The sequence below is a fragment of the Pistacia vera genome, unplaced genomic scaffold (assembly GCF_008641045.1).
Source record: "Pistacia vera cultivar Batoury unplaced genomic scaffold, PisVer_v2 Contig345, whole genome shotgun sequence".
Lineage (NCBI taxonomy): Eukaryota > Viridiplantae > Streptophyta > Magnoliopsida > Sapindales > Anacardiaceae > Pistacia > Pistacia vera.
Window position 1 is genome coordinate 92,441 of NW_022196163.1, and position 24,449 is coordinate 116,889.

The following is a 24,449-nucleotide window of genomic DNA, read 5'->3' on the forward strand; positions in this document are numbered from 1 at the left end:
TCTGTTATTCCCGACGTTTTTTGCTCTTTTCTGGTGATTCTTCCACCCAAATCACCATTGTCACCACCATTTGAACCCTCATCCTCCCCTCTACAAAACCATACCATTCACAACCCCTCATCACTCACCGATCTCCAGCCATGGCAACGAAAAACAGTTGATGAACACGAACTCTCGACCCGGCGAATGCACGAAACGGTTTCTAGGGACATAGGGTTTTACAGTTTGAGGACGTGTTTGCATTGGTGGTGTCCAATTAGATTTTCACAGTGCGAATTGACCGAATCCTGTGAAGACACCAAAGCCCTGAGCCTAACGGTGCCGGCGATTAGAGGGGCAAATGAGTCTGGAACCAGAGGGTTTTGGACGACGGACTACGAGGAAGGTATGGAGGTGACCAGGGGGTTCGCCGTCTTCTGAAACACCCAGATCGGTTTTGTTTCTGACAGGGCGTATGGTGATCGAGGGTGTTTTCGATATAATTTGAAAATAAATGGAAGTTTTGAAATTCTATTAATCTAGGGCTAAAAATTTATTAATTAGGTTAAGGCATTATAGTAATTGCACCCTCTAAACCATAAAAATTTATAGTACTGTTATTTTAATTGTGAAAATCTGAAATAAATGAAACCAATGATCTAATATTGGTTTCGTCAACCTTGTGGGAATATGTCGTTTACTCTTGAAATATTCAAAGTTATTGATTTGAATAATCACAACTATTATCAAAGATGATATTATTGATAGTTAACTTTAAGAGTCTCGGTTAAATTAATTTTTTGCTGTATTAGGTTCAGAATATTTATCATTTAATTCTTAAAAAAATGAATTATTAAAGTTTATGTACTCGCGTTGAATCCGCGAGTACAAAAACTTTTTAGGTAAACAAGCGAGTAGACTTTAGACACCTACACCTTAAACCACGACAAGAAGTTTATAACAACGTCAATTAGTATTTATGAACATAAAATCTTGTTTAACTAAATTAAACTGTTTTCACGTCCGAGGAAGAACAAAATGTAAAGGCTTTTTAAATTTACATTACAAAACCCCGAACAACATATCCAAAAAACTCCTGTAAGGACCAACGAGAGCCCAGGACGGGAGTTTTGTTGGAGAGTTCAGTCACTGCTCCAACGTACTCTTTCTCCGTGTCTCTCACTTTCTTTTATACAGGTTCTTTTTTCTGTTTCTCTTTTCTTAGTTTTGTAATTTGTTTTGTTGTGAATTTGGGAATGTGGGTATGATTTATATGTTGTTCTATGTCTGTTTTTTGGATCTGAGGTGCATTGTTTTCTGGTGAATTTTTATGGGTTAGTGTTGGATTTTGTTTTGTTTGTAAATCTAGGAGCTTTAGATGGTAATGAGTGTTTTGTTTGCTTATAACCTTTGATGCTGATTTGCTGGTTTCTGATGTTTAGGGTTTTATTACTTTCCTAAGCGAAAGATGAAACTTTTGTTTGTTCATAGATGGATGTGTGTGAGAAACTTTCGTTTTGTCTATGGGGTTTTTTGAATTATTACTGACTTGACACGTACTTTTGTAAGTTTAAATTACTATTTTGCAGTATTTTTGTATTAATTGTTGTTTCAATCCAGACCCTGAAGTATATGTTTTTTTTTTTTTTTTTTTTTTTTTTTAAATTTTAACATGCGCATTTAGCTTTATTAGTTGGTTCTTCACACACAACACGTGTTCTCAAAGGGTGTTTGCCTAGGATTTTGCCTGCAATTATTTGTCTGAGCAAATTGAGATTCTTCTGTTATTCTTTGGCTGGTCTGGGAACAAATTGGCATGGCTGTTGCCAAGAGCAACAGCAGCAGGGAACCATCTTGGCAACCTTGTAATTGTTATAAGCGGCAACCTTAACTGAAACCATTTTGCAAGCTAACGAGATCTCTGATTTAAAAGACCGATTCATTCTGGGGCGCAGTTGGGTTGGAGTTTGTGTTATTAGGGTTTGCTCTGATAAAGTGACTGAGAGGTGTTTGCCTGCAAATCAATTAACAAAGATAGATTAGTGACTCTGATGATGCACGGAGTGTAAGCTTGAGATTAATAATGACTAGGTTATCAGGTCACCCAAATGTGCTCAGGCAGTTTTAGGGATGAAAACTCGTGCATCTGGTATAGGTTTTGTGCTGGAGGGGAACTTTTCTACCAGTGTAGAGAAGTATGGGCATTCTCTGAAGCAGGAGCTAGGATTCTCTTTGCTTTGATGCAAGTTGTTCTATATTGTCATGAATTGGTTTGTTCATAGAGATTTGAAGCCGAGAACATTCTCTTGGCTACCAAAGCCTCATCCTCACCAATTAAACTGTGACTTTGGTCTTGCTACCTACATCAAGCCTGGTAAAGCTATATATACTTTGTTTCCTTTTCATGTCAATTTTGTCCCCAGTAAAATTCAAGGTGTTTTGTGATTTATGCATTGGTTTTGGCCAAACAGGGCAGAGTCTGCATGGAACTGTTGGAAGTCCATTTTATATAGCTCCTGAGGTATTGACCGGGGGCTACAATCAAGCTGCTGATGTTTGGAGTGCTGGCGTTATTTTATACATTCTTCTCAGTGGTATGCCCCATTCTGGGGTAACACTAAGTCACGGATATTTGATGCTGTTAGGGCAGCCGATCTACGTTTCCATCAAATCCTGGGATAAACTATCTGATCTGCAAAGAAACTAGTCAGGGATGCTTTCTTGAATCCTTCTCAGAGGCTCACTGCTCACAGGTTTTAGGTAGGTGGATGCTAACTTTTATGCTGGAAATCCATTTCTTAGAACATCCTGTTCTGGATTCTGGTAAAATTGGGAGATTCTTAATTTCTTTCTTCACTGTTTCACTATTAGAAAAACTAAAAAATGGTTAGATTCTTGAAGGAAAGAGAATTATATGTCTGAGATTATTGCATCACATAGGACATTTATATGAGAACTTTGTTACAAAGATAGGAGATCACATTCAAGCAGGCCCTTTCTTTTTTTTGTCCATCTTAGAATGTAGTTCTCTCTCTCACTCCTTAGTGTGGTGTTTGTGACACAGAAAATATTTTATTGGAGATAATTTTTGAGACTGTCAACTCTATAATTATTTTTATTAATAATTCTTGCTGTATTACAATTTTCTTGTTTGGATGTACTACTTTACCCCTGCTGTGGTAATTTGTATGACTTGAGGCTAGTTACTTGTAACATGACTAGTGCTGGTTAGGCCCATAATTGAGAAATTATCTCTTCTTACTTATTGCAGATGTTCCCTTTTGACATATTTTCTTTACTCTGTAGACATTCATGGATGAGATGACATACTGGATCTGAAGTATCAGATGGGAACAACTTTGAAGGTTGTCAGGAATGGGATTTAGAAGTGGCTCATTCTCTACCCATTTATATCAGGACAGGACATCAGCTTTGGTAGTGGAACTCATCACCTATTGTTTCCAATGCTGATCACCTGCGTTCACATGCGAACATCATTTTCTTCTTTCTAGCAGAGCCGTCAACACCTTGTTCTGCTTCTGCTAGGTTTTCTTTCTGAGTCCCACGATTCTAATACCTTGGAATTCACTTCTCCTGTGGCTGTACCCTCAATGCCAAGTTTTGCATTTTTTGGCACTGTTCTCTTTGAGCAAGGTATTTCAGCAGATCGTTCAACCAATATAACCAGACTAGATCAACTAATGGAGGTAATTGAGTTTTCTATCTTTCAACTTCCATCGTGTTCTTTAGAACTTTCATCTAAATTATATCTTTAACCTATCATGCAAGGGCTAGCTTGGAGGAGCTTCTTACAGTGCCTGATTCTTCTCCTTGCTGGGCATCAGTTGAGAGAAACAGAACATAAGACCTGAAGTTAAAGAGCAGGAGGGACCATTGGATCCAAGATGTTGGGCATCCACATAAGAGAACCGAACAATTGGTCTTGGTGAGGAGCAACTTGATTTCGCTGTGTCTGGGTCATTGACCGTTGGGCATCATGTAAGATATTTCAATTGCCCCATCGTTGAAATCCTCACTCGTGTGTTGAAAGTTCGAACCAGACAACATCATAGTTGATGGAGGGTTCGGACAGAGAGACCCATGAAAATATTTTCTGCTAATCTGTAGTATTATGTTGTGTTGTAAACATGGCGGTGAATAGCACCAGTTTCATGTTAGCTTCAAATGGGTTTGTCTTGTAATATATATATATGATGCTGGTGAGTGTTGATGTTTGGGTTGGTGATAAGTAACAGTTTTAACTAGTTGTGTCTGATAGGCTTATGCCACGGTAATAAACTGGATTTTGATTTTGTATTGAATTTTTTCCAAGTTTGATGATGGAATTCTCACTGTTATCGTTCTTGAATGTTGCGTTTTAAGCATATATTTCCTCAAGATTGTCTTTTAAATCCATTTGGGATTTAGCAGTATGGAAACGGCTATTGATGATATAAGATTCCTCTATAAACGTAATTTCATATTTGGGATTAATGAAACCAAAGTAAAATCTGTATGGGTGTTAAACTCACATGCGTCCAAGAGATAAACTTTGTTTAGTGAAAACAGTGAGTCAGTTCTTGTAATATTTCTTCCAGACTAATCTCTACATGCTTTAATCAATCACGTATAATTATAATTGTCTGCTGGAGTGCATAAATAAAAGCACCATAAACTGCTATGCCCTTGCGAAGACACCTCTGAAGTAGGTTAGTTTCATCCCTGCCCTCTACCATCATTTGTTCTGACATCAACTTCTTAAAAAGTTTCTGTAAGGATGCTGGGATGTTACTTAACTGAGTTACCTCATTATCACTTTCTTTTAATTTTTATTATATATTTTTTACTGCATATAAGAATTTTTTTTAAACGTTAAAGAAATGGGCACTGATTTGGTTGTAAATATTTTTTTTTTAATTACTTTGGGGTGATCGAGGTGTTAGTAAGAATCTTAGGTGTATTACTCAAGAGATCTAGTTCGATTTCATCCTTAGTTGTTAATAGGGATAGTCATTAAATTTTTACTCGACCGATAGTTTCAGAGTCCCACAAGATTAATCGAGGTGTGCGTAGCTAACCCGGACACTTTGGTCATAAAAAAAAAAAAAAAAAAATTATATATATATATTATATATTATATATATATAGTGTGTGTTGTGTGTGTGTTTCTTTTTCCCTGGGCCGACTATCAAAGTGGGTGCTTAATACATATTAGTTTTGAGAATTTGATTCAAAATTGATTATTTTTCTAGAATGGAAATCTGGATTAAAGAAGCCGTTCATTGTAGAAAGAAGAGTTAATGAAAAACAAGATGTAAGTTTAAGCAAAATATATATTAGTATATAATTTTTTATTAAAAAAGGGGTGTAAAGAGGAGTTTTAGGTGTGCAAATAGAGCCACCTGCCCTAGTATCAATCAACCTTGTTATACAAACGAACATTTTGTCCTCTTACTGGTGCTTGTATTACTATTATGTGTACTGAAACCAAAATATTTGGATATGCAGATGAGTGCAGATCTGCAGATTTAAGAGTGCAATAACTAAACGACAAAATAATTGAACTAAAATTTTACTATCAAAATTTGAGGGCAATCACAGGTCATTCTGGGAATTTGACTTTCAGCCTGACCATCCTATAGGACGTACTTCTTCATCAACAGCTTCCCAATACTTGAAAAATCAACAAAACCTATAATTTGGTGTGACATATGTAATCCTTAATTTCAATCTTCATACAAGCTCCAATCTCTAAAATCAATGTATAAATTAGCAACTTAAGACCCCTTGACTAGTCCCACAAGCTGCACAACTTAGCACCTTGCAATATTGATCTGGCACTGGCAGTAACAGCAGGAATCGCATATGACTAAAAGCTAAATGAAGACAAGTATTGCTGTTGCATGGATCTGAGAGGTAAATAACATAAAGAGCACAGGAAGATTTATTCCCAAAATGAACCAAACACATTACGAGTCATTGTAAGTCATATTATATTCTAAGTAATTTGCATATAAATCATAAATGGCATTTAATAAAGTTCCATTCCCTCCATTAAGTGGGCAGAGGATGAGGAGCAAGGCAGGGAATGAATGCAGTATAAAGCAGGAATTTCATAATCTACTAAAGCAGCCCTTGGATGGAAGTTGAACAAAGAAAAACCAGTCAGCAAGCATACGGGGAGAATAAATTACTTATGTCAACACATTTGCTGTTTTAGATTACAACAACAGCATACAAAGATAACAATTTCAATCACCAGAATTTTTGCTCCCACAATGTCACTTCCAAGAGAGGATTTCTGAATATAGCTATGAGAATTCTTACAACGATACAAGTAATTGCAAACAAGTAAGTGAAACAATAGAGCGTGAAACATCAAGTTAAGGACATATACCTTATGAATTATACTAACGAACACAACAAGCACAGAAATTTACAAAAACAAATTCTCCATGGTATTCTTGCAGACATAAAATGTTGTTGCCCCAGAGAAAAGTGACAAAATGGCTTTTCAAGTAATAATTAACTTGCAAGCTTGAAAGCATCGATGAAAAGACCATATGTGAAACCCATCTTAAAGTTATTGAGAAGAGCAAGGGGAAAAGTTACCTTTGGCTGGCTGTAATAAAACCTTGTTACATATTCCGTCAGGAGAACACACAATACTGCAGCGATCACATCATTGACTCCTAAAGCTCCAAATGACAGAGAGATTGTCTGTGCTACATAAAAGCCACCCAACAAGGAGATTCCTCCAAAAAGTGCCCTCCTAGAGGGACTCCGAAAGTAATTCCTCGAGAGCTCCGGCACAACTCTTATAATGTCAATCAGTCGTCGTGGCCCTCCATTCTCCTGCACAGCACGGATGCTAAGAAATCCAGTTGAAGATTGTGAAACCAAACCGAATTTGCGATGAGAAACTCTGGTTGAAGTTGCCCACCCAAATTTAAGTAGACTTGTGGTAGAGACAAAACTCATGGAATGTGCCATTTAAAATTTCCTCATCAAAACCGGCTATCAAATCAGCTGTCCTGGACAAATGAAACCAAACATAAACTCCCTGTTAACCTTAGATTAGATTGAAACCTTTTTCACAAAGAATGCAAAAAATACATCAACCAGAACGAAATATAAAAACATATAAATTGCATTAGTTAGCTGCAAAAGTGATACAAATGCCGCAATCTCGAATAAGTCTTATACTTCAAATTCTTTGGATGAAATTAATTCTGATTAATTACACGTTTATATTTTAATTTTTTTCTCATAATCTGAAATACTTTTCACAACAATATTAAGTGACACTAAATCAATGCAACTAGTGAATGTTTCACGCCATTAACAACCCGTCAGAATTGGAAATTAAAGTAAAACCCATCAACTGAATGCTCTAAACTATTCAATCGATTAAAAAGATTCAAGCAAGAAACTACACACAAAATTCTCTTCAAAATTGAGGAGAAGAAAAAACTTATAAATGATAAACGAAACGAAGTTCAAGCATGATACCTACGACTAGAAACCAGCCATTCTTGTATTAGAAGTATGGTTTGCATTGGCGATCACGCAGAGCGATGGAGGGCAAATGAATTGCGGAGCGAATCGGGCCGGGCAAAATTTTGTGTGACTTCAAATGTTAGTCTTATCCTCGAAACGGTCCGTTTTGGCTATTTTGTGGGAATGTCAATATCATTTCTTTTTCTTTTCCACGAAAAATTTAAAGTTTGAGTGACGTTGGTGAAATATAAATCCCACCCCGTATTTAAGGGGTTGAATATTGAGTAAACGACATATTCCCACCCAAAGTTTGACGAAATCCTAAGTTAGTACCATTGGTTCCATTTATTCCTTATTTTCACCTTTAAAGTGACAGAAAAACATTTGATGTTACGATAAAGAGGTAAATTGGTCATTTTACATGGGTCACGCACGTTAGCAAACCACCACCTCTAACAGTCCTCCGACGCACATTAGCATCTGTTATTCCCGACGTTTTTTGCTCTTTTCTGGTGATTCTTCCACCCAAAATCACCATTGTCACCACCATTTGAACCCTCATCCTCCCCTCTACAAAACCATACCATTCACAACCCCTCATCACTCACCGATCTCCAGCCATGGCAACGAAAAACAGTTGATGAACACGAACTCTCGACCGGCGAATGACAACGAAACGGTTGCTAGGGACATAGGGGTTTTACAGATTTGAGGACGGTGGTTGCATTGGTGGTGTCCAATTAGATTTTCACAGTCGGAATTGACCGGAATCCTGTGAAGAACACCAAAGCCCTGAGCCTAACGGTGCCGGCGATTAGAGGGGCAAATGAGTCTGGAACCAGAGGGGTTTTGGACGACGGACTACGAGGAAGGTGATGGAGGTGACCAGGGGGTTCGACGTCGTCTGAAACAGCCCAGATCGGGTTGTTTCTGACGAGGGCGTATGGTGATCGAGGGTGTTTTCGATATAATTTGAAAATAAAATGGTAAGTTTTGAAATTCTATTAATCTAGGGGCTAAAAAAATTTATTAATTTAGAGTTAAGGGCATTATAGTAATTGCACCCTCTAAACCATAAAAATTTATAGTACTGTTATTTTAAGTGTGAAAATCTGAAATAAATGAAACCAATGATACTAATATTGGTTTCGTCAAACCTTGGGTGGGAATATGTCGTTTACTCTTGAATATATTCAAAAGTTATTGAATTTGAATAATCACAACTATTATCAAAGATGAATATATATGATAGTTAACTTTAAGAGTCTCGGTTAAATTAAATTTTTGCTGTATTAGGTTCAGAATATTTATCATTTAATTCTTAAAAAAATAGAATTATTAAAGTTTATGTACTCGCGGTTGAATCCGCGAGTACAAAAACTTTTTAGGTAAACAAGCGAGTAGACTTTAGACACCTACACCTTAAACCACTACAACAAGTTTATAACAACGTCAACGTATGTATTTATGTAACATAAAATTCTTGTTTAACTAAAATAAACTTAGTTTTCACGTCCGAGGAAGGAAAATGTAAAGGCTTTTTAAATTTTACATTACAAAACACAGAAACAGCATATTCCAAAAAAACTCCTCCAAAGGAGACCAACGAGAGCCCACGGGACGGGAGTTTTGTTGGAGAGTTCAGTCACTGCTCCAACGTACTCTTTCTCCGTGTCTCTCACTTTCTTTTTATCCAGGTTCTTTTTCTGTTTCTCCTTTTTTTCTCTTTTTTAGTTTTTATAATGATGTGAGGTTTGTATTTGTTTGTGAATTTGGGAATGTGGGTATGATTATTATGTTGTTCTATGTCTGTTTTTTTGGATCTGAGGTGCATTGTTTTCTGGTGAATTTTTATGGGTTAGTGTTGGATTTTGGTTTTGTTTGTAAAATCTAGGAGCTTTTAGATGGTAATGAGTGTTGTTTTGCTTATAACTCTTTGATGCTGATTTGGGCTGGTTTCTGATGTTTAGGGTTTTATTTACTTTCCTAAGCGAAAGATGAAACTTTTGTTTGTTCATAGATGGGATGGTGTTGTGAGAAACTTTCGTTTTGTCTCATGGGGTTTTTTGAATTATCTACTGAGCTTGAACTGTATCTTTTGTAAGTTTAAATTACTATTTTGCTGTAAAACAAATGATATGTTATATATATTGGTGAATTGCTCTTGTTTGTTATTGTTGTTTCAATCCAATGACCCTGAAGTATATGTTTTTTTTTTTTTTAATTTTACTGCAGATCCGGTTGATCCATCAAGATTCAGGACAATTATTAGCTTTGGGAGTAAAGGGTTTGTTGTTTTGGCATTCATGTTTTATTAGGGTTCTTCACGGCAACACGTGTTCTCAAAAGGGTGTTTGCCTAGGATTTTGCCTGCAAGTATTATTTGTCTGAGCAAATTGAGATTCTTCTGTTATTCTTTGGCTGGTCTGGGAACTAGAATTTGGCATGGCTGTTGCCAAGAGCAACAGCAGCAGTGAACCATCTTGGCAACCTTGTAATTGTTATAAAGCGGCAACCTTAACTGAAACCATTTTGCAAGCTAACGAGATCTCTGATTTAAAAGACCGATTCATTCTGGGGCAGCAGTTGGGTTGGGGGCAGTTTGGTGTTATTAGGGTTTGCTCTGATAAAGTGACTGGAGAGGTGTTTGCCTGCAAATCAATTAACAAAGATAGATTAGTGACCTCTGATGATGCACGGAGTGTAAAGCTTGAGATTGAAATAATGACTAGGTTATCAGGTCACCCAAATGTCGTAGACCTCAAGGCAGTTTATGAGGATGAAAACTCTGTGCATCTGGTGATGGAGCTTTGTGCTGGAGGGGAACTTTTCTACCAGTTAGAGAAGTATGGGCGATTCTCTGAAGCAGAGGCTAGGATTCTCTTTAGGCATTTGATGCAAGTTGTTCTATATTGTCATGAAATTGGGGTTGTTCATAGAGATTTGAAGCCAGAGAACATTCTCTTGGCTACCAAAGCCTCATCCTCACCAATTAAACTGGCTGACTTTGGTCTTGCTACCTACATCAAGCCTGGTAAAGCTATGTAATCTTTGTTTCCTTTTCATGTCAATTATTGTCCCCAGTAAAATTCAAGGTGTTTTGTGATTTATGCATTTGGGTTTTGGCCAAACAGGGCAGAGTCTGCATGGAACTGTTGGAAGTCCATTTTATATAGCTCCTGAGGTATTGACCGGGGGCTACAATCAAGCTGCTGATGTTTGGAGTGCTGGCGTTATTTTATACATTCTTCTCAGTGGTATGCCCCCATTCTGGGGTAACACTAAGTCACGGATATTTGATGCTGTTAGGGCAGCCGATCTACGGTTTCCATCAAATCCTTGGGATAACATATCTGAATCTGCGAAGAGACTAGTCAGGGGAATGCTTTCTCTGAATCCTTCTCAGAGGCTCACTGCTCAACAGGTTTTAGGTAGGGTGGATGCTAACTTTTTTACTGGAAATCCATGTCTTAGATATGCAACATTTAGGTTCAAACATCCTGTTCTGGATTCTGGTAACATATGGGAGATGTCTTAATTTCTTTCTTCACTGTTTCACTATTAGAAACTAAAGTTAGAAAAACTAAAAAATGGTAGATTCTTTGAAGGAAAAGAGAATTATATGTCTGAGATTATTGCGTCAACATAAGGACATTTATATGAGCACATTCTCGAACTTTTGTTTACAAAGATAGGGAGATCACATTCAAGCAGGCCCTTTCTTTTTTTTGTCCATCTTAGAATGTAGTTCTCTCTCTCACTCCTTATGTGTGTGTTTGTGACACAAGAAATATGTTATTGGAGATAATTTTTGAGACTGTCAACTCTATAATTATTTTTTATTAATAATTCTTGCTGTATTACAATTTTCTTGATTTGGATGTAGCTACGTTTACCCCTGCTTGTGGTAGGATTTGTATGACTTGAGGCTAGTTACTTGTATACATGACTAGTGCTGGTTAGGCCCATAATTGAGAAAATTTATCTCTTCTTACTTATTGCAGATGTTCCCTTTTTGACATAATTCTCTTACTCTTGTAGATCATTCATGGATGAAGGATGACATACTGGATCTTGAAGTATCAGATGGGAACAACTTTGAAGGTTTTCAGGAATGGGATTTAGGAAGTGGCTCATTCTCTACCCCATTTATTATCAGGAATCAGGACATCAGCTTTGGTAGTGGAACTCAATCACCTATTGTTTCCAATGCTGGATCACCTGCGTTCACATGCAGAACATCATTTTCTTCTTTCTTAGCAGAGCCGTCAACACCTTGTTCTGCTTCTGCTAGGTTTTCTTTCTGTAGTCCCAGCGATTCTAATACCTTGGAATTCACTTCTCCTGTGGCTGTACCCTCAATGCCAAGTTTTGCATTTTTTGGCACTGCTTCTATTGAGCAAGGTATTTCAGCAGATCGTTCAACCAATATAACCAGACTAGATGCAACTAATGGAGGTAATTGAGTTTTCTATCTTTCAACCTTCCATCGTGTTCTTGTAGAACTTTCATCTAAATTATATCTTTAACCTATCATGCAGAGGCTAGCTTGGAGGAGCTTCTTACAGTGCCTGATTCTTCTCCTTGCTTTGGGCATCAGTTGAGAGAAACAGAACATAAGACAGCTGAAGTTAAAAGAGCAGGAGGGACCATTGGATCCAAGATGTTGGGCATCCACAGTAAGAGGAACCGAACAATTGGTCTTGGTGAGAGGGAGCAACTTGATTTCGTGGTGTCTGAGTCAGTGATCCGTTGGGCGTCATGTACAGATATTTCAATTGCCCCATCGTTGAAATCCTCACTCGTGTGTTGAAAGTTCGAACCAGACAACATCATAAGTTGAATTGGAGGGTTCGGACAGAGAGACCCATGAAAATATTTTACAGCTAATCTGTAGTATTATGTTTGTGTTGTAAACATGGCGGTGAATAGCACACAGTTTCATGTTAGCTTCAAATGGGTTGTCTTGTAATATATATATATGATGCCTGAGAGTGATGTGATGTTTGGGTTGGTGATAAGTAACAGTGTTTAACTAGTTGTGTCTGATAGGCTTATGCCACGTGTATAAAACTGGATTTTGATTCTGATATAATGAAGTTTTCCAAGTTTGATGATGGAATTCTCACTGTTGATCGTTCTTGAATGTTGGCGTTTTAAGCATATATTTTCCTCAAGAGTTTGTCTTTTAAATCCATTTGGGATTTAGCAAGTATGGAAACGGCTATTGATGATTTAAGATTCCTCTATAAACGTAATTTCATTATTTGGGATTAATGAAACCAAAAGTAAAATCTGTATGGGTGGATATACTCACATGCGTCCAAGAGATAAACTTTGTTTAGTGAATAACAGTGAGTCCAGTTCTTGTAATATTTCTTCCAGACTAATCTCTAACATGCTTTAATCAATACACGTAATAATTATAATTGTCTGCTGGAGTGCATAAAATAAAAGCACCATAAGACTGCTATGCCCGTGCGAAGACACTCTCTGAAGTAGGTTAGTTTCATCCCTGCCCTCTACCATCATTTTATGTTCTGACATCAACTTCTTAAAAAGTTTCTGTAGAGGATGCTGGGATGTTACTTAACTTGAGTTACCTCTATGATCACTTTCTTTTAATTTATTATTATATATTTTTTACATGCATATAAGAATTATTTTTTAAACTGTTAAAAGAATGGGGCACTGATTTGGTTGTGAAATATTTTTCTTTTTAATTATCTTGGGGTGATCGAGTGGTTCGATAAGAACTCTTAGGTGTATTACTCAAGAGATCATAAGTTCGATTCTCCTTGTTGTTAATAGGGATAGTCATTAAAGTTTTACTCGACCGATAGTTTCAGAGTCCCACAAGATTAATGAGGTGTGCGTAAGCTAACCCGGACACTTGGTCATAAAAAAAAAAAAAAAAAAATATATATATATATATTATATATATATATATATATATGTTTCTTTTTCATCTGTCATGGACTTGGTACATGAAATTTTTTTTCAAAAATGCTATATCCACCGAAAGATGGTAGGCCACCGAACATTTGCATTGAAATACATGACAACTGACTCGGACGTTACCATGTAGGACGATAGAACACTCACATAAATGGATGACTATCCATACTTTCTAGACGGCCGTTCATAGGAGAATGGACGAGGGTCCATAAAAAGTATTTAAAAATAAAATAAAAAACAATGGACTCTCATCCAAATTCTAGGGACGGGCGTCCAATTAATATGGATGGCCGTCCAAATTATATGGACGGCTGTCCATCTTACAGGGATGACCGTCCACATGAGATGGACTGGCGTCCATCATCTGTGAAATTTAAAAAAAAAAAAAATTTTTAAAATATAATGGACATAATATGGACGCCAGTCCATCTAGTGTGGACAGTCGTTCCTTCTATATGGACGCTAGTCCATCTAGTGTGGACGGCCTTCCCTTGTAAATGGATGCTAGTCCATCTAGTGTGGACGGTCGTCCCTTGTAAATGGACGATCGTCTGCATTACATGGACTGGCATCCATACTTTGTTAAAAAAAAAAAAAAAATTTGTTATAAAAATGAATAGCTTGTCTAATACGTTTTACAAATAAGCGCCAAAATTTTATGTGAAATAATAAGGGGAAAAAAAACTTTCATTTTTATTTGTTTTTCTTCTCTTCTCCTTCGTCTGCGTTATTTGTTTTTCTTCTCTTCTCGTTCGTCTGCGTGTTGTGTTCCTCTTGCTTCGATGCCAGTTTCTTCCTCAATAGCCAAGCAGCAGCAGTAAGACCTCTTTTTATAGAGATAACCAAGAAACGAAAATAAGGATATCAAACATTTTAAAGCTCTAAATTTTTTGTTAAGGTAAATAATTTTTGACCTATTTTATATATTCATTTAGTTTCATATTCTATTTTGGATTGAATATATGTTACAATACAAAATAATTGATAGATAATATTTGTTGGTGACTGTTGTGAACGCGATTTGTGAACGCGAAAACTGGTATTAGTTGTGCATGAAATTACGGAATATGGAAGAGTCCAGTTTGCCTCATTTCAATGATGTTGAGGTAAATTGTGTTTGAAACTTTTTTAAATGTGTTGTATTGTATTGTTTATTATGATGTGTTGTATTAGTACATTCTAAGTTTGTTTATTATAAAACCATTGAATCGGGAAAATGAATGTGATGAATTAGAAGATACGGGATGTGCAGAGGAAGAAGTGGAGCCTTATATTGGAATAGTGTTTGATTCAGTTGATAGTTTGGTGAAGTATTACAGAAGGTATGAGAATAAAATGGGTTTTGAAGCAATGATACGTACGTCAAAGAAAGGAGATGATAGGGAGATGAGATACGTGATAGTGGCGTGTTCTTATTCTGGGAAGGAGAGAAGTAAATGCAGAAATACCTTGAAAAAAAAATAGATTGTAAGAGTCGGATTAGTGCAGCTTTGAATGGTGAATACAAAAGGGAAATTTAATCAGTTGTGCTTGAACATAACCATGATCTTACAAGTCCAACGAAAAGAAAATATTTCAAGATAAACCGAACGATACAACCTTTTGTGAAAAGGAGGCTTGAAGTTAATGATCAAGTTGGGATTAGACCGTGTAAAAAATTTTAGTCATGTTCAGTTGAGGCAGGAGGTGTAGAGAATTTGACGTTTCTACAAAAAGATTGAAGGAACTACATTGAAAAAGTTAGAAGTCTACGACTTGGAGTTGGAGATGCTTCAGCAGTACTAGAGTATTTTATGAAAATGCAAAAGGAGAATTCACATGATTGATGTAGATGAAGAGAGTCGATTAAAGAGTGTGCTATGGGTTGATGCTAGATGTAGGGCTGCATATAAAGATTTCGGTGACATTGTGACCTTTGACACAACGTATCTGACGAACAAGTATGATATGCCATTTGCTGCTTTTGTAGGGGTTGATCATCATTGACATTCGACATTGTTATGTTGTGAGTTATTTTCACATGAGGACACAGAGACATTTGTATGGCTATTTTGTTCTTGGCTTGAATGCATGAATTTTGCTCCTAATGGAATTATCACTTATCAAGATAAGGCCATGCAAAATGCAATTGAGATTGTTTTCCTTTGTATAAGACATATGTGGTGTTTGTGGTATATAATGAAGAAGCTGCCTGAGAAGTTAAGAAGGTATAAGGAATATGAAACTATAAAGTTTACGTTACAAAATATTGTGTATGATTCGTTGACACGTGAAGAGTTCGAAGAACGGTGGAACAAATTCATTGATGTGTATAACCTTCACGAGAATGAATGGTTATTTGGATTGTATAAAGAAAGAGTACGTTGGGTGCCTGCATTTCTTAAAGATACTTTCTAGGCAAGTATGTCTACTACCTAATGTAGTGAAAGTATGCATGCATTTTTCGATGGATATGTAAATTCCAAAACAACATTGAAACAATTTGTGGAACAATATGATAATGCATTGCGAGATAAAGTGGAAAAGGAAAGGAAGGCTGATTTTAGATTTTTCAAGTCTTGGATACCATGCATAACTAATTACCCTATTGAGAAACAATTTCAAAATGCATACACAACTGCAAAATTTAAAGAGTTTCAAGAAGAGATTGCGGGGAAGATTTATTGTGAATTATCTTTTATGAAAAAGTCTGATTCGTATGAGGAGTATCAGGTTTTAGAAGATGTTTGGTTTGGAGTAATAATCGGCGTGTTCCCTTTCTGATATACTTTGAAGAAAGTTCATGTGATATTCGTTGTAATTGTCATTTGTTTGAGTTCAGAGGGATTTTATACAGACATGCTATTATTGTGTTGATTCATAAAGGGGTTTCACACATTAGATAAGTACATTCTACGGCGTTTGAGGAAAAACATAAAAAGATGCCATACGAAAATCTAGGTAAGTTATAATAGATGGAGCACAAACGTTGAAGGACAACGTTTTGAGAAGTTGTCTAATCTAATGTTGACAGTAGCCGATATGACATTAAACAATGAAGAAGACTGTAACATGTTGATGGAATTGATTACTAGCATGAGAAATAAGCTGGAGCAGAAGGAAAGTGAAGGAGGGCTTGGTAGTAAAGAGGGGGACAATCCTCCCAAAGAGGGGAATAGTCTAATTATTAGTCCACGGGTAGTTCATAGCAAAGGTCATCCTCCATGCAAAAGAAAGCAATCGAAGGTTGACGAAATTGTACATAGGGCAAAAAATAAAAAATTGCGAAAACAAAGAATTAGTATGACTTATACACCTATTCTTACATGATATTTGTTTTTGAAACATTATTTACTTATTTGAAGTTTATAATAATATTTACTTGATTATTAATGTGTTGTGCTACTTTATAGGGAAAGAATCATCGGCAGAGCAAGACAACATTGCTAAAAGTGTACCGGGAATTCAAGTGTTGTCAAATGATGTTGTTGCTACTCAGGTATGTGTTATGTATGTTGTATAATTGTAAAAAACCTTAAGTTTTCTATAACATGTGTTAAATTGTGGTTATTAAACATTGACAGCTGTCCACTGGTCCGGTTCAGATCTCGCAGGAAATAATAATTTATGTATTGGGCAGGAGGATGTAAATGATGAACATGTTTTGTTGGGAGAGATTTGATATTGTTAACCAGTTAAAGCATATACATTTGTATTCGGTAGATATTTTTCACGTTGTGGTTCATTTATGACGAATGCAGTTGAGCTGTATGCTGATTCAGTTGTTTTGTTTTTATTATTTTTGTTGCTGGTTAGGTAAGAGTAGGCTGTTGGTTGTAGGGTTTTGAATTCATAATAATAACGTAAATGTATCTTATTCTTATTCTAAATGTTTTCAATATATATTATCATCACATTTCAGTATCAATAACACTACTCTTACAAAGGCAAATACAAAGAGACTTTACAAAATGACGTGATAGGTGACGTGGCAATGCCACATCATCTGACACGTCATCACTTGCCACGTCATCGTTAAATATTTTATTATTTGAATATTTCAATCTTCTTCTCCATGCTTTTTCTTTCGTGCTCTTCTACATCACTGTTGTTAGCACTGCTCTTCTCCATCTCCATCACTCTCTTCATCTTCATCGCTCTTCTCCATCTCCATCTCCATCGCTCTCTTCATCTTCGCACTCTTCTCCATCTCCTCTCTTCATCTTCGCGCTCTTCTCCATCTCCTCTCTTCATCTTCATCGCTCTTCTCCATCTCCATCACTGTCTTCGCACTCTTCTACTATTTGCTCTTCTCCATCTTCATCGCTTTTCTCCATCTCCATCGCTGTCTTCATCTTTGCGCTCTTCTCCATCGCCTTGTTCTCTAGAAGCTGCTGAGAGATAATCTTCATTTTCCTTCAATAAAATGTTTTGGACATTTTCTGGTTTGGAGCTAACTAATTTCTTAACTTAGAGGTTAGAACTTGGACATTGATATGGAGAAAGATTCTTTGTTGCATTAAGGATGGTAAGTGGTCTTTTGCCCTTGGTTGAAATAGCATTTGATTTAGACCTAAGGCACTGCTTTGCCATTATTTGGAATAATGTAGTTGTGCAAGATACTCTAAAGCTTGATTTAACTCGTTGGAGTGTAATATCTGAAGCAAGCCATAGAGCTGTTTCGAGGGGATATGCAAGGTTGAGGTTCCCAAGCGGTAAAGACCATACAGGAGTTTGATGCTCACGGAAAGTCTTTAGTTCGCAGGTCTTTTTGATTTCCCACTTGCTCTGTGGGAATTGAAACCCCTGTTTGCTGTACTAGCCCGTGACCTGTGAGTGAGCCTACACTCTCTCTATTCAATGAAATATTTCATCTTATATGCCATCTCTCCTCTCTAGCTTCTGATTGAGAGATTCGAGGAGGGAAAAGGAAGCCTAGGAGAAAACAAAAAGAAGAGGATTCTACATCCTACAAACAATCCTCAAAAGCTTTTTGTAATTCCTATGAACAAAGGGGTTTTTTAATTACACTAGCTAGGTAAAAAAAAAAAAGATAAAGAGTTCAAATCCCACAAATTAGGCCGAGAAAGAGACTTCTGTAGTGGAATTTCAATCAAAATAGTTGGGGAAGCCATTGTGTTTATGTAGTTAATTTCTAGTTTTCTTTTGCAAAGTCGATGTATGAGTTTAGCTATTCGTCGGAGGACTTTTTGTATCAGATTTGTGCAAGTTAGATCAAATGTTTTTTAAGTATGTTGTATGTCTTTTATTTCACAAGAAGAATTGATTCACTTGGATCAAAATCATTCTTAACTTTTCGAATATCTTGTTGGTGAAATGGTATCTGATAACATTACAATTGGTGAATTGATCTCCATTGGTAGTTATATTTTGGACAAGTTACATGATTCAATCTTAATTAGGACAGAATAACAAAAGTTGTTTGAAGTGGTGGCATTGGATAGAATGTTTTAGAAACTGAAATTGCTTTTGCTCTAGGAATTGAGTTGAATGTGGTTTTGCTCTAGAAGATCAATGAAGTACTAATATTATTATTTTTTAATTGAATTAATGAATCATATTTATAACATAGAGGTTTTGTTTTTTTGCATTTTATTTAGGGTAATTTGTTAACATCATAGTACCAAAGATGGAAGAATGCAGTAGAACTAAATCAGAGAACCCTTCTTCTCAATTCAATACCGTTGAGGTAATTTTCTTTGTAATCTCTTTTTATTGATTAATATAATAATTTTTTTATGGTATTATTTCTACCTTTTTGTTAAATATTATTATATTCTAATTCTGGCTATTATAATATCTAATTAGGAAGAAATAGAAGATGCAAGAAATGTAAAAAAGGAATTAGAGCTTAAGCCTGGAATGAATTTTGATTCATTTGATAGACTTTTCCAATACTATAGAAGCTATGGGAATAAAATGGGTTTTGAAGCTATTATAAGATCTTCAAACAAAGGAGATGATGGAAAGTTGAAATATGCAACACTTTCTTGTGCTTGTAGTGGGAAGTCGACCTGTATCTCTAGAAATGCCTTTAAAATGCATCCGGTGACGAAAACTGATTGTAAGGCCCAGATTGGTGCAGCTTTACGTTCTGATGGAAGTTGGCAAATATGTTCAGTTGTCCTTGATCATAACCATGAACTCAGCAGTCCTAGCAAAACTAGATTTTTCAAGGCCAATCGAATAATAAAACCATACGTCAAAAGGAAACTCGAAGTAAACGATAGGGCTGGGATTAGACCCAATAAAAATTTCAATTCCTTTGTAGTAGAAGCTGGTGGTCTTGAGAATTTTCCTTTTCTACAAAAAGATTGTAGAAACTACATTGAAAAAGTTAGGAGGCTACGACTTGGTGTTGGAGATGCTTCTGCAATTCAAAAATATTTTTTGAATATGCAAAATGAGAATTCAAATTTCTTCTACATAATGGATTTAGATGAAGAGGGTCGATTAAAGAATGTTCTATGGGTGGATGCAAGAAGTGAGGCTGCATTTAAAGAATTCGGTGATGTTGTAACATTCGACACTACATATTTGACCAATAAGTATGATATGCCATTTGCAGCTTTTGTTGGTGTTGATCATCATGGACATTCAACATTGTTTGGTTGTGGGTTAATCTCTAACGAGGACACAAAGACATTTGTATGGCTTTTTCAATCTTGGCTTGCATGTATGATGAATTATGCTCCAACGGCAATAATCATTGATCAAGATAAGGCAATGCAAAATGCGATTGAGATTGTGTTCCTGGATACACGACTTAGATGGTGTTTGTGGCATATTTTTGCCTGAAAAGTTAAAAGGTTATACCCAATATGATTCTATTAAGCTTTCTTTAGAAAATGCAGTGTATGATTCATTGACACATGAGGAGTTTGAAGAACGCTGGAATAGGTTCATTGAAGAACACAACCTTCAGGCCAATGAATGGTTACTTGGATTGTATAATGAAAGACAACTTTGGGTGCCAGCATTTGTAAAAGATACTTTCTAGGCAAGTATGTCTACCACTCAACGTAGTGAAAGTATGCATGCATTCTTTGATGGATATGTCAATTCAAAAACCACCTTAAAACAGTTTGTGGAACAGTATGAGAATGCATTGCGTGATAAAGTGGAGAAAGAAACGGAGGTTAATTTTAAATCTTTCAAATCATGGATCCCTTGCATAAGCAGTTATGGTATTGAGAAACAATTTCAAGATGCATATACCATTGCGAAATTCAAAGAGTTTCAACAAGAGCTTACTGCTAAGCTCTATTGTGAAATATCTTCTTTTAAAGAGAATGATTCCTATATGGAGTTTATAATAAAATAAGATGTTAGGGTTGGCAGGACTCATCGTCGTGTCCCTTTTGTGGTATGTTTTAATGAAGCAACTTGTGATGTTCGTTGCAATTGTCAATTGTTTGAGTTTAAAGGAATCTTATGTCGACATGCAATTGTGGTGTTAATTCACAAGGAAATTTCTCATGTACCAGAAAAGTACATTTTAAGGCGATGGAGGAAAAATATAAATAGATGTGACACCAGGGTTAAAATAAGTTATAATAATTTGAGCATCAATCTTGAAGGACAACGATTTGATCACTTGTCTAATTTATTTTCTACTGTAGCAGACTTAGCATCAAACAATGATGATGATTGTAATATGGTGATAGAAGTGATCAATTATCTTAAGAAAAAATTGATGTCGAATGAAGGTGTTGGCAGGAATGTTAAAAGAGAAAACATGTCAGCTAATAGTAGAATGAATTGTGAAAGTGTTGATGGTACTTCCAAAGAAGGGAATTGTAATATTCTTAGTCCACGGGCTGTCCGCAGCAAAGGTCGTCCTCTATTAAAAAGAAAGCAGTTGAAGGTTGAACAAATTCTTTGTAAAATAAAAAACAAGAAAAGGATAAAAAAGTTGAAGGTAAAAATTTAGTAATTATCAATTTTGTTGATTATTTTCTTATTTTTATTCTATTTATTGATAGATAACATGGCTTTTGTTATATAACTGTAGCATTGTTGGATATCAAAGCATGTGGGATTTCAATACGTGATTAGTGTCCTTTGATATCTGTTTTTGCTGCAGCTTGAATACTGCACCTTTTTTGCTGTATGTGCAGTGTTTTGTAGAGAAGTCTAGTTTTGGGAGAATTTGATGGATTTATAGCTTGTAAGCTGCATTTTTTGTTTCTGCTGTATTTGTGTGTTGTTGTCAAGCTCGGGCCTGTTATATGTGGTTATAGTTGGCTCAGTTCTGTACAAGTTTTCAGGGGAGGTTTTAGGACTGTTGCAACGTAGTAGCAGTTATAGCATACTGAAGGGGTCTGGTGATGCAACACCTTTGTGTTTTTGTTTGTGTGACTGCAGGGATATTTGGCACTAGTGATGAGGCTCTTCTAGGGGAGGTTGGTTTTTTGCAGTTCTCTATGTTATTGCAGCTTGGTTGCTGCATTTTCTATAGTGTTTTGCAGGTCTTTATGGTGTGATCATTGCCACTTATCATAGTGGTGGTCTTGCTAGTTGTGTGAGAGGGATTGGTAAAGAATGAACAATTTCACAAGTAGTCAAATTAATTATTTATTGATTGTCAGAATAGTTAGCATTAATTGGATGACTCACATGAATAATTTCCCACACCAGTTACATATATCATTTTAAGGTGCTTCTTCTGGAACTGCATATTAGCATTTCCTTTGGACCGAAACTTGCATGTCATTGCTAACTATTTTATTCCTCTTCTTTCTAACAAGATTAGGATTCTTTTGCATTAATATTCCTCTTCTTTCTAACAATAGCTTTTTCTTTCAGGGTGCATCAAAGTTTAAGAGTTTTACTGAATCATTGCACGTACATTTGATAGAATGTAGTCCAACATTATAGAAGCTTCAGCATCAGAACTTGAAGTGCATGGATGAGGATAGTACCAGTGAAAATGTTGAAAAGAGGACTGTTAGCACATTGGCAGGAGCACCTGTATCATGGCATGCTGCACTGGAGTAGGTTCCATCAGGAAGTATGTTGCTATCTTTTAATCTTTTTCCCCATGAAAGCAAGCCGACAGGCACTTTAATGTTGGACTTAACTGCCCCAGATGATAAATAAACCAATTAATAATCCCAGTTACAACATGCAAATGTTTTGAAATCATCACATTATGGGTATAGGTAAATAGTTGTGTTGAAAAAAAAAGAAAAAAGAAAATAGTTATATTTGTGTACCTTTCTTGTTTCATGAGGAATATAAACCTCATCATTGTTCTGCTGAAAACTTGTAAGTTAAGATTATTTACTTTAGTGTCAATCTTGATCCGTTAGACAACTTGCAAATATAAAGTCCTGTTCCTTTTTTTTTTTTTTTTCCACTTATCAATTTTCTTCCTAATGACCCAATATTGCAGGCAATTCGGAAACATAAATTTGTCAACATATTTGATAATCCTGGGACTGCTGATCTCAGTGCATATGTTGATTTTGCTTTCGTCAAGCATTCTGATGAGTAAGCCTCAGGTGCAGAACCTTGTCATTTGGGTTTGTCAAATTCTTAATTTTATTTTTACTTATTGAAGTACTTAAAACATGAAAGCGAGTAATGAAGATAAATTATCATTGTTTTCCAACATGTTGTCAGAGAATGTGTCTGTCCAAGGTCCGATTAATCAGTCCCAGTTTCTTGGTTCTCTTGGAATAAATTTCCGAGTGGAAGCACTATTATAGAACTGCACAGAGGAGCAAGTTGAGTCTCTAAGGACAGGATATTGGCATCTTGTGGGTGACGGTGAAGCTCCCTTCTGGGAAGGACCTGATAACCAAACGCCTATTGGAATGGGTATCCGGTATTTGGCAATGGCCATTGTCAACAAAAAGCAAGGTGTTCCAGTTCCATTTCAATGAAGTTTGAATTACCATGATAGTTTTGTAAAGCTAGCTACTTAGACTTTTGTACATTAGTAATTTATGTTTCTATCAAATAAGTATACGAAGTTTGTATTTCTTATGAATATGTTACCAAATATTCCTGCAGTAATTGAATTGAAGATCTGATTTTGTCTTCTGGGTTACCTTTTAATCATTTACCTTCATTTAAATCATATAATTACATAAAGATAATCACCATTACATGTGAATCTTAAATCATTATGTTGCTTAAACATTCACATCTAATGATAATTACTAATCCAGTTATGTTGTGGCATCAATAATATAACTCAATCTTGTCATTCAACAAGGATATTAAGAGTCAGCTATTCAACAGAGCTATATATTCATCTCATATATATGAGCTGTTCCACAAAACAAAAATCTGAAATGGAGCAAGAAAAGCTAAATATATATCCGAGAAACCAATAAAATTCCAAACTAAGATCACTAAATATGAAGAATGCACTAAAGTAATACCTTTGTAACTGTATTTTATAAGAGGAGCAAAGATAATATGACATGCATAATCATTTGCTTCTACTAATAGAACTCTAAGAACCATCCTCGGCAGAAATCTTTCCCACCTAACCACCTCAGATGAGCCATCCTTCTTAGTCTCATTCTTCTCTGTCTCCAACTCCATTTCCATTGTTTCTTCACTGCTCAAAACCACTTCACCCATTCTCATACAGCCAATCAGGAACAGCCAACAACAACCAAAACACTACACCAAGTATGAAAAGCCGCAACAACAACCAAAACAAGCAATAACCCAGGAAAATGGACCAACGACTTGATGAAAATGTTGGAAAAATCTTATTTCAATACCAATTAATAGACCACATTCAAGTTCAACCAATACAATTACCGTTGCAGAAACCACATAATTAAGCCATCTAATGTAAACTGACATTTCTTTTAATCAAACTAGATGTAGCTAAATTACAAAAGACCTAAAAAAATGAAACATAAAGACCAAAAAACAATGCAATAAATGAGTTAATGTTTCATACTCATAGCAAGGCCTAAAATCCAAATTACATATCTGCATTTTGACTTCTCTATGTAGGCACATAGTGAAATTCACTTTTAACT

General features: G+C 35.9%; 2 protein-coding genes and 1 pseudogene across 5 annotated transcripts; 2 read left to right on the forward strand and 1 right to left on the reverse strand.

Moving 5' to 3' along the window:
* Positions 1-1,795: 1,795 nt before the first annotated feature.
* LOC116138953 lies at positions 1,796-2,661 on the forward strand (annotated as a pseudogene).
* Positions 2,662-5,625: 2,964 nt separating this feature from the next.
* Positions 5,626-7,640, reverse strand: LOC116138979 (ycf20-like protein). Of its 4 annotated transcripts, none has more exons than XM_031424656.1 (2): positions 7,496-7,631; positions 5,626-7,008 (listed from the first exon to the last, which is right to left on the reverse strand). In XM_031424656.1, exon 2 carries the CDS (start codon positions 6,970-6,972, stop codon positions 6,505-6,507), a length of 468 nt encoding a protein of 155 aa, XP_031280516.1. In that variant the 5' UTR covers positions 6,973-7,008; positions 7,496-7,631; the 3' UTR covers positions 5,626-6,504. The 4 variants fall into 4 exon arrangements, with proteins under 4 accessions (XP_031280516.1, XP_031280515.1, XP_031280514.1 ...); XM_031424655.1 differs by having other exon boundaries at positions 5,626-7,013; XM_031424654.1 differs by having other exon boundaries at positions 5,627-7,008; positions 7,492-7,636.
* Positions 7,641-9,022: 1,382 nt separating this feature from the next.
* Positions 9,023-12,564, forward strand: LOC116138989 (calcium-dependent protein kinase 26-like). The gene is made up of 5 exons (XM_031424666.1): positions 9,023-9,176; positions 9,715-10,513; positions 10,614-10,910; positions 11,521-11,937; positions 12,021-12,564. Exons 2-5 carry the CDS (start codon positions 9,925-9,927, stop codon positions 12,290-12,292), a joined length of 1,575 nt encoding a protein of 524 aa, XP_031280526.1. The 5' UTR covers positions 9,023-9,176; positions 9,715-9,924; the 3' UTR covers positions 12,293-12,564.
* The last annotated feature ends 11,885 nt before the right edge of the window (positions 12,565-24,449 follow it).

What these genes read in the sequence shown, in the direction of transcription:
- LOC116138989 (XM_031424666.1), top strand. Translation starts at nt 9,925, where the DNA reads ATGGCTGTTGCCAAGAGCAACAGCAGCAGTGAACCATCTTGGCAACCT. An exon ending in TGCTACCTACATCAAGCCTG is followed by an intron (nt 10,514 to 10,613) that starts GTAAAGCTATGT and finishes TTGGCCAAACAG; the next exon opens with GGCAGAGTCTGCATGGAACT. An exon ending in CACTGCTCAACAGGTTTTAG is followed by an intron (nt 10,911 to 11,520) that starts GTAGGGTGGATG and finishes TTACTCTTGTAG; the next exon opens with ATCATTCATGGATGAAGGAT.
- LOC116138979 (XM_031424656.1), bottom strand. Translation starts at nt 6,972, where the DNA reads ATGGCACATTCCATGAGTTTTGTCTCTACCACAAGTCTACTTAAATTT.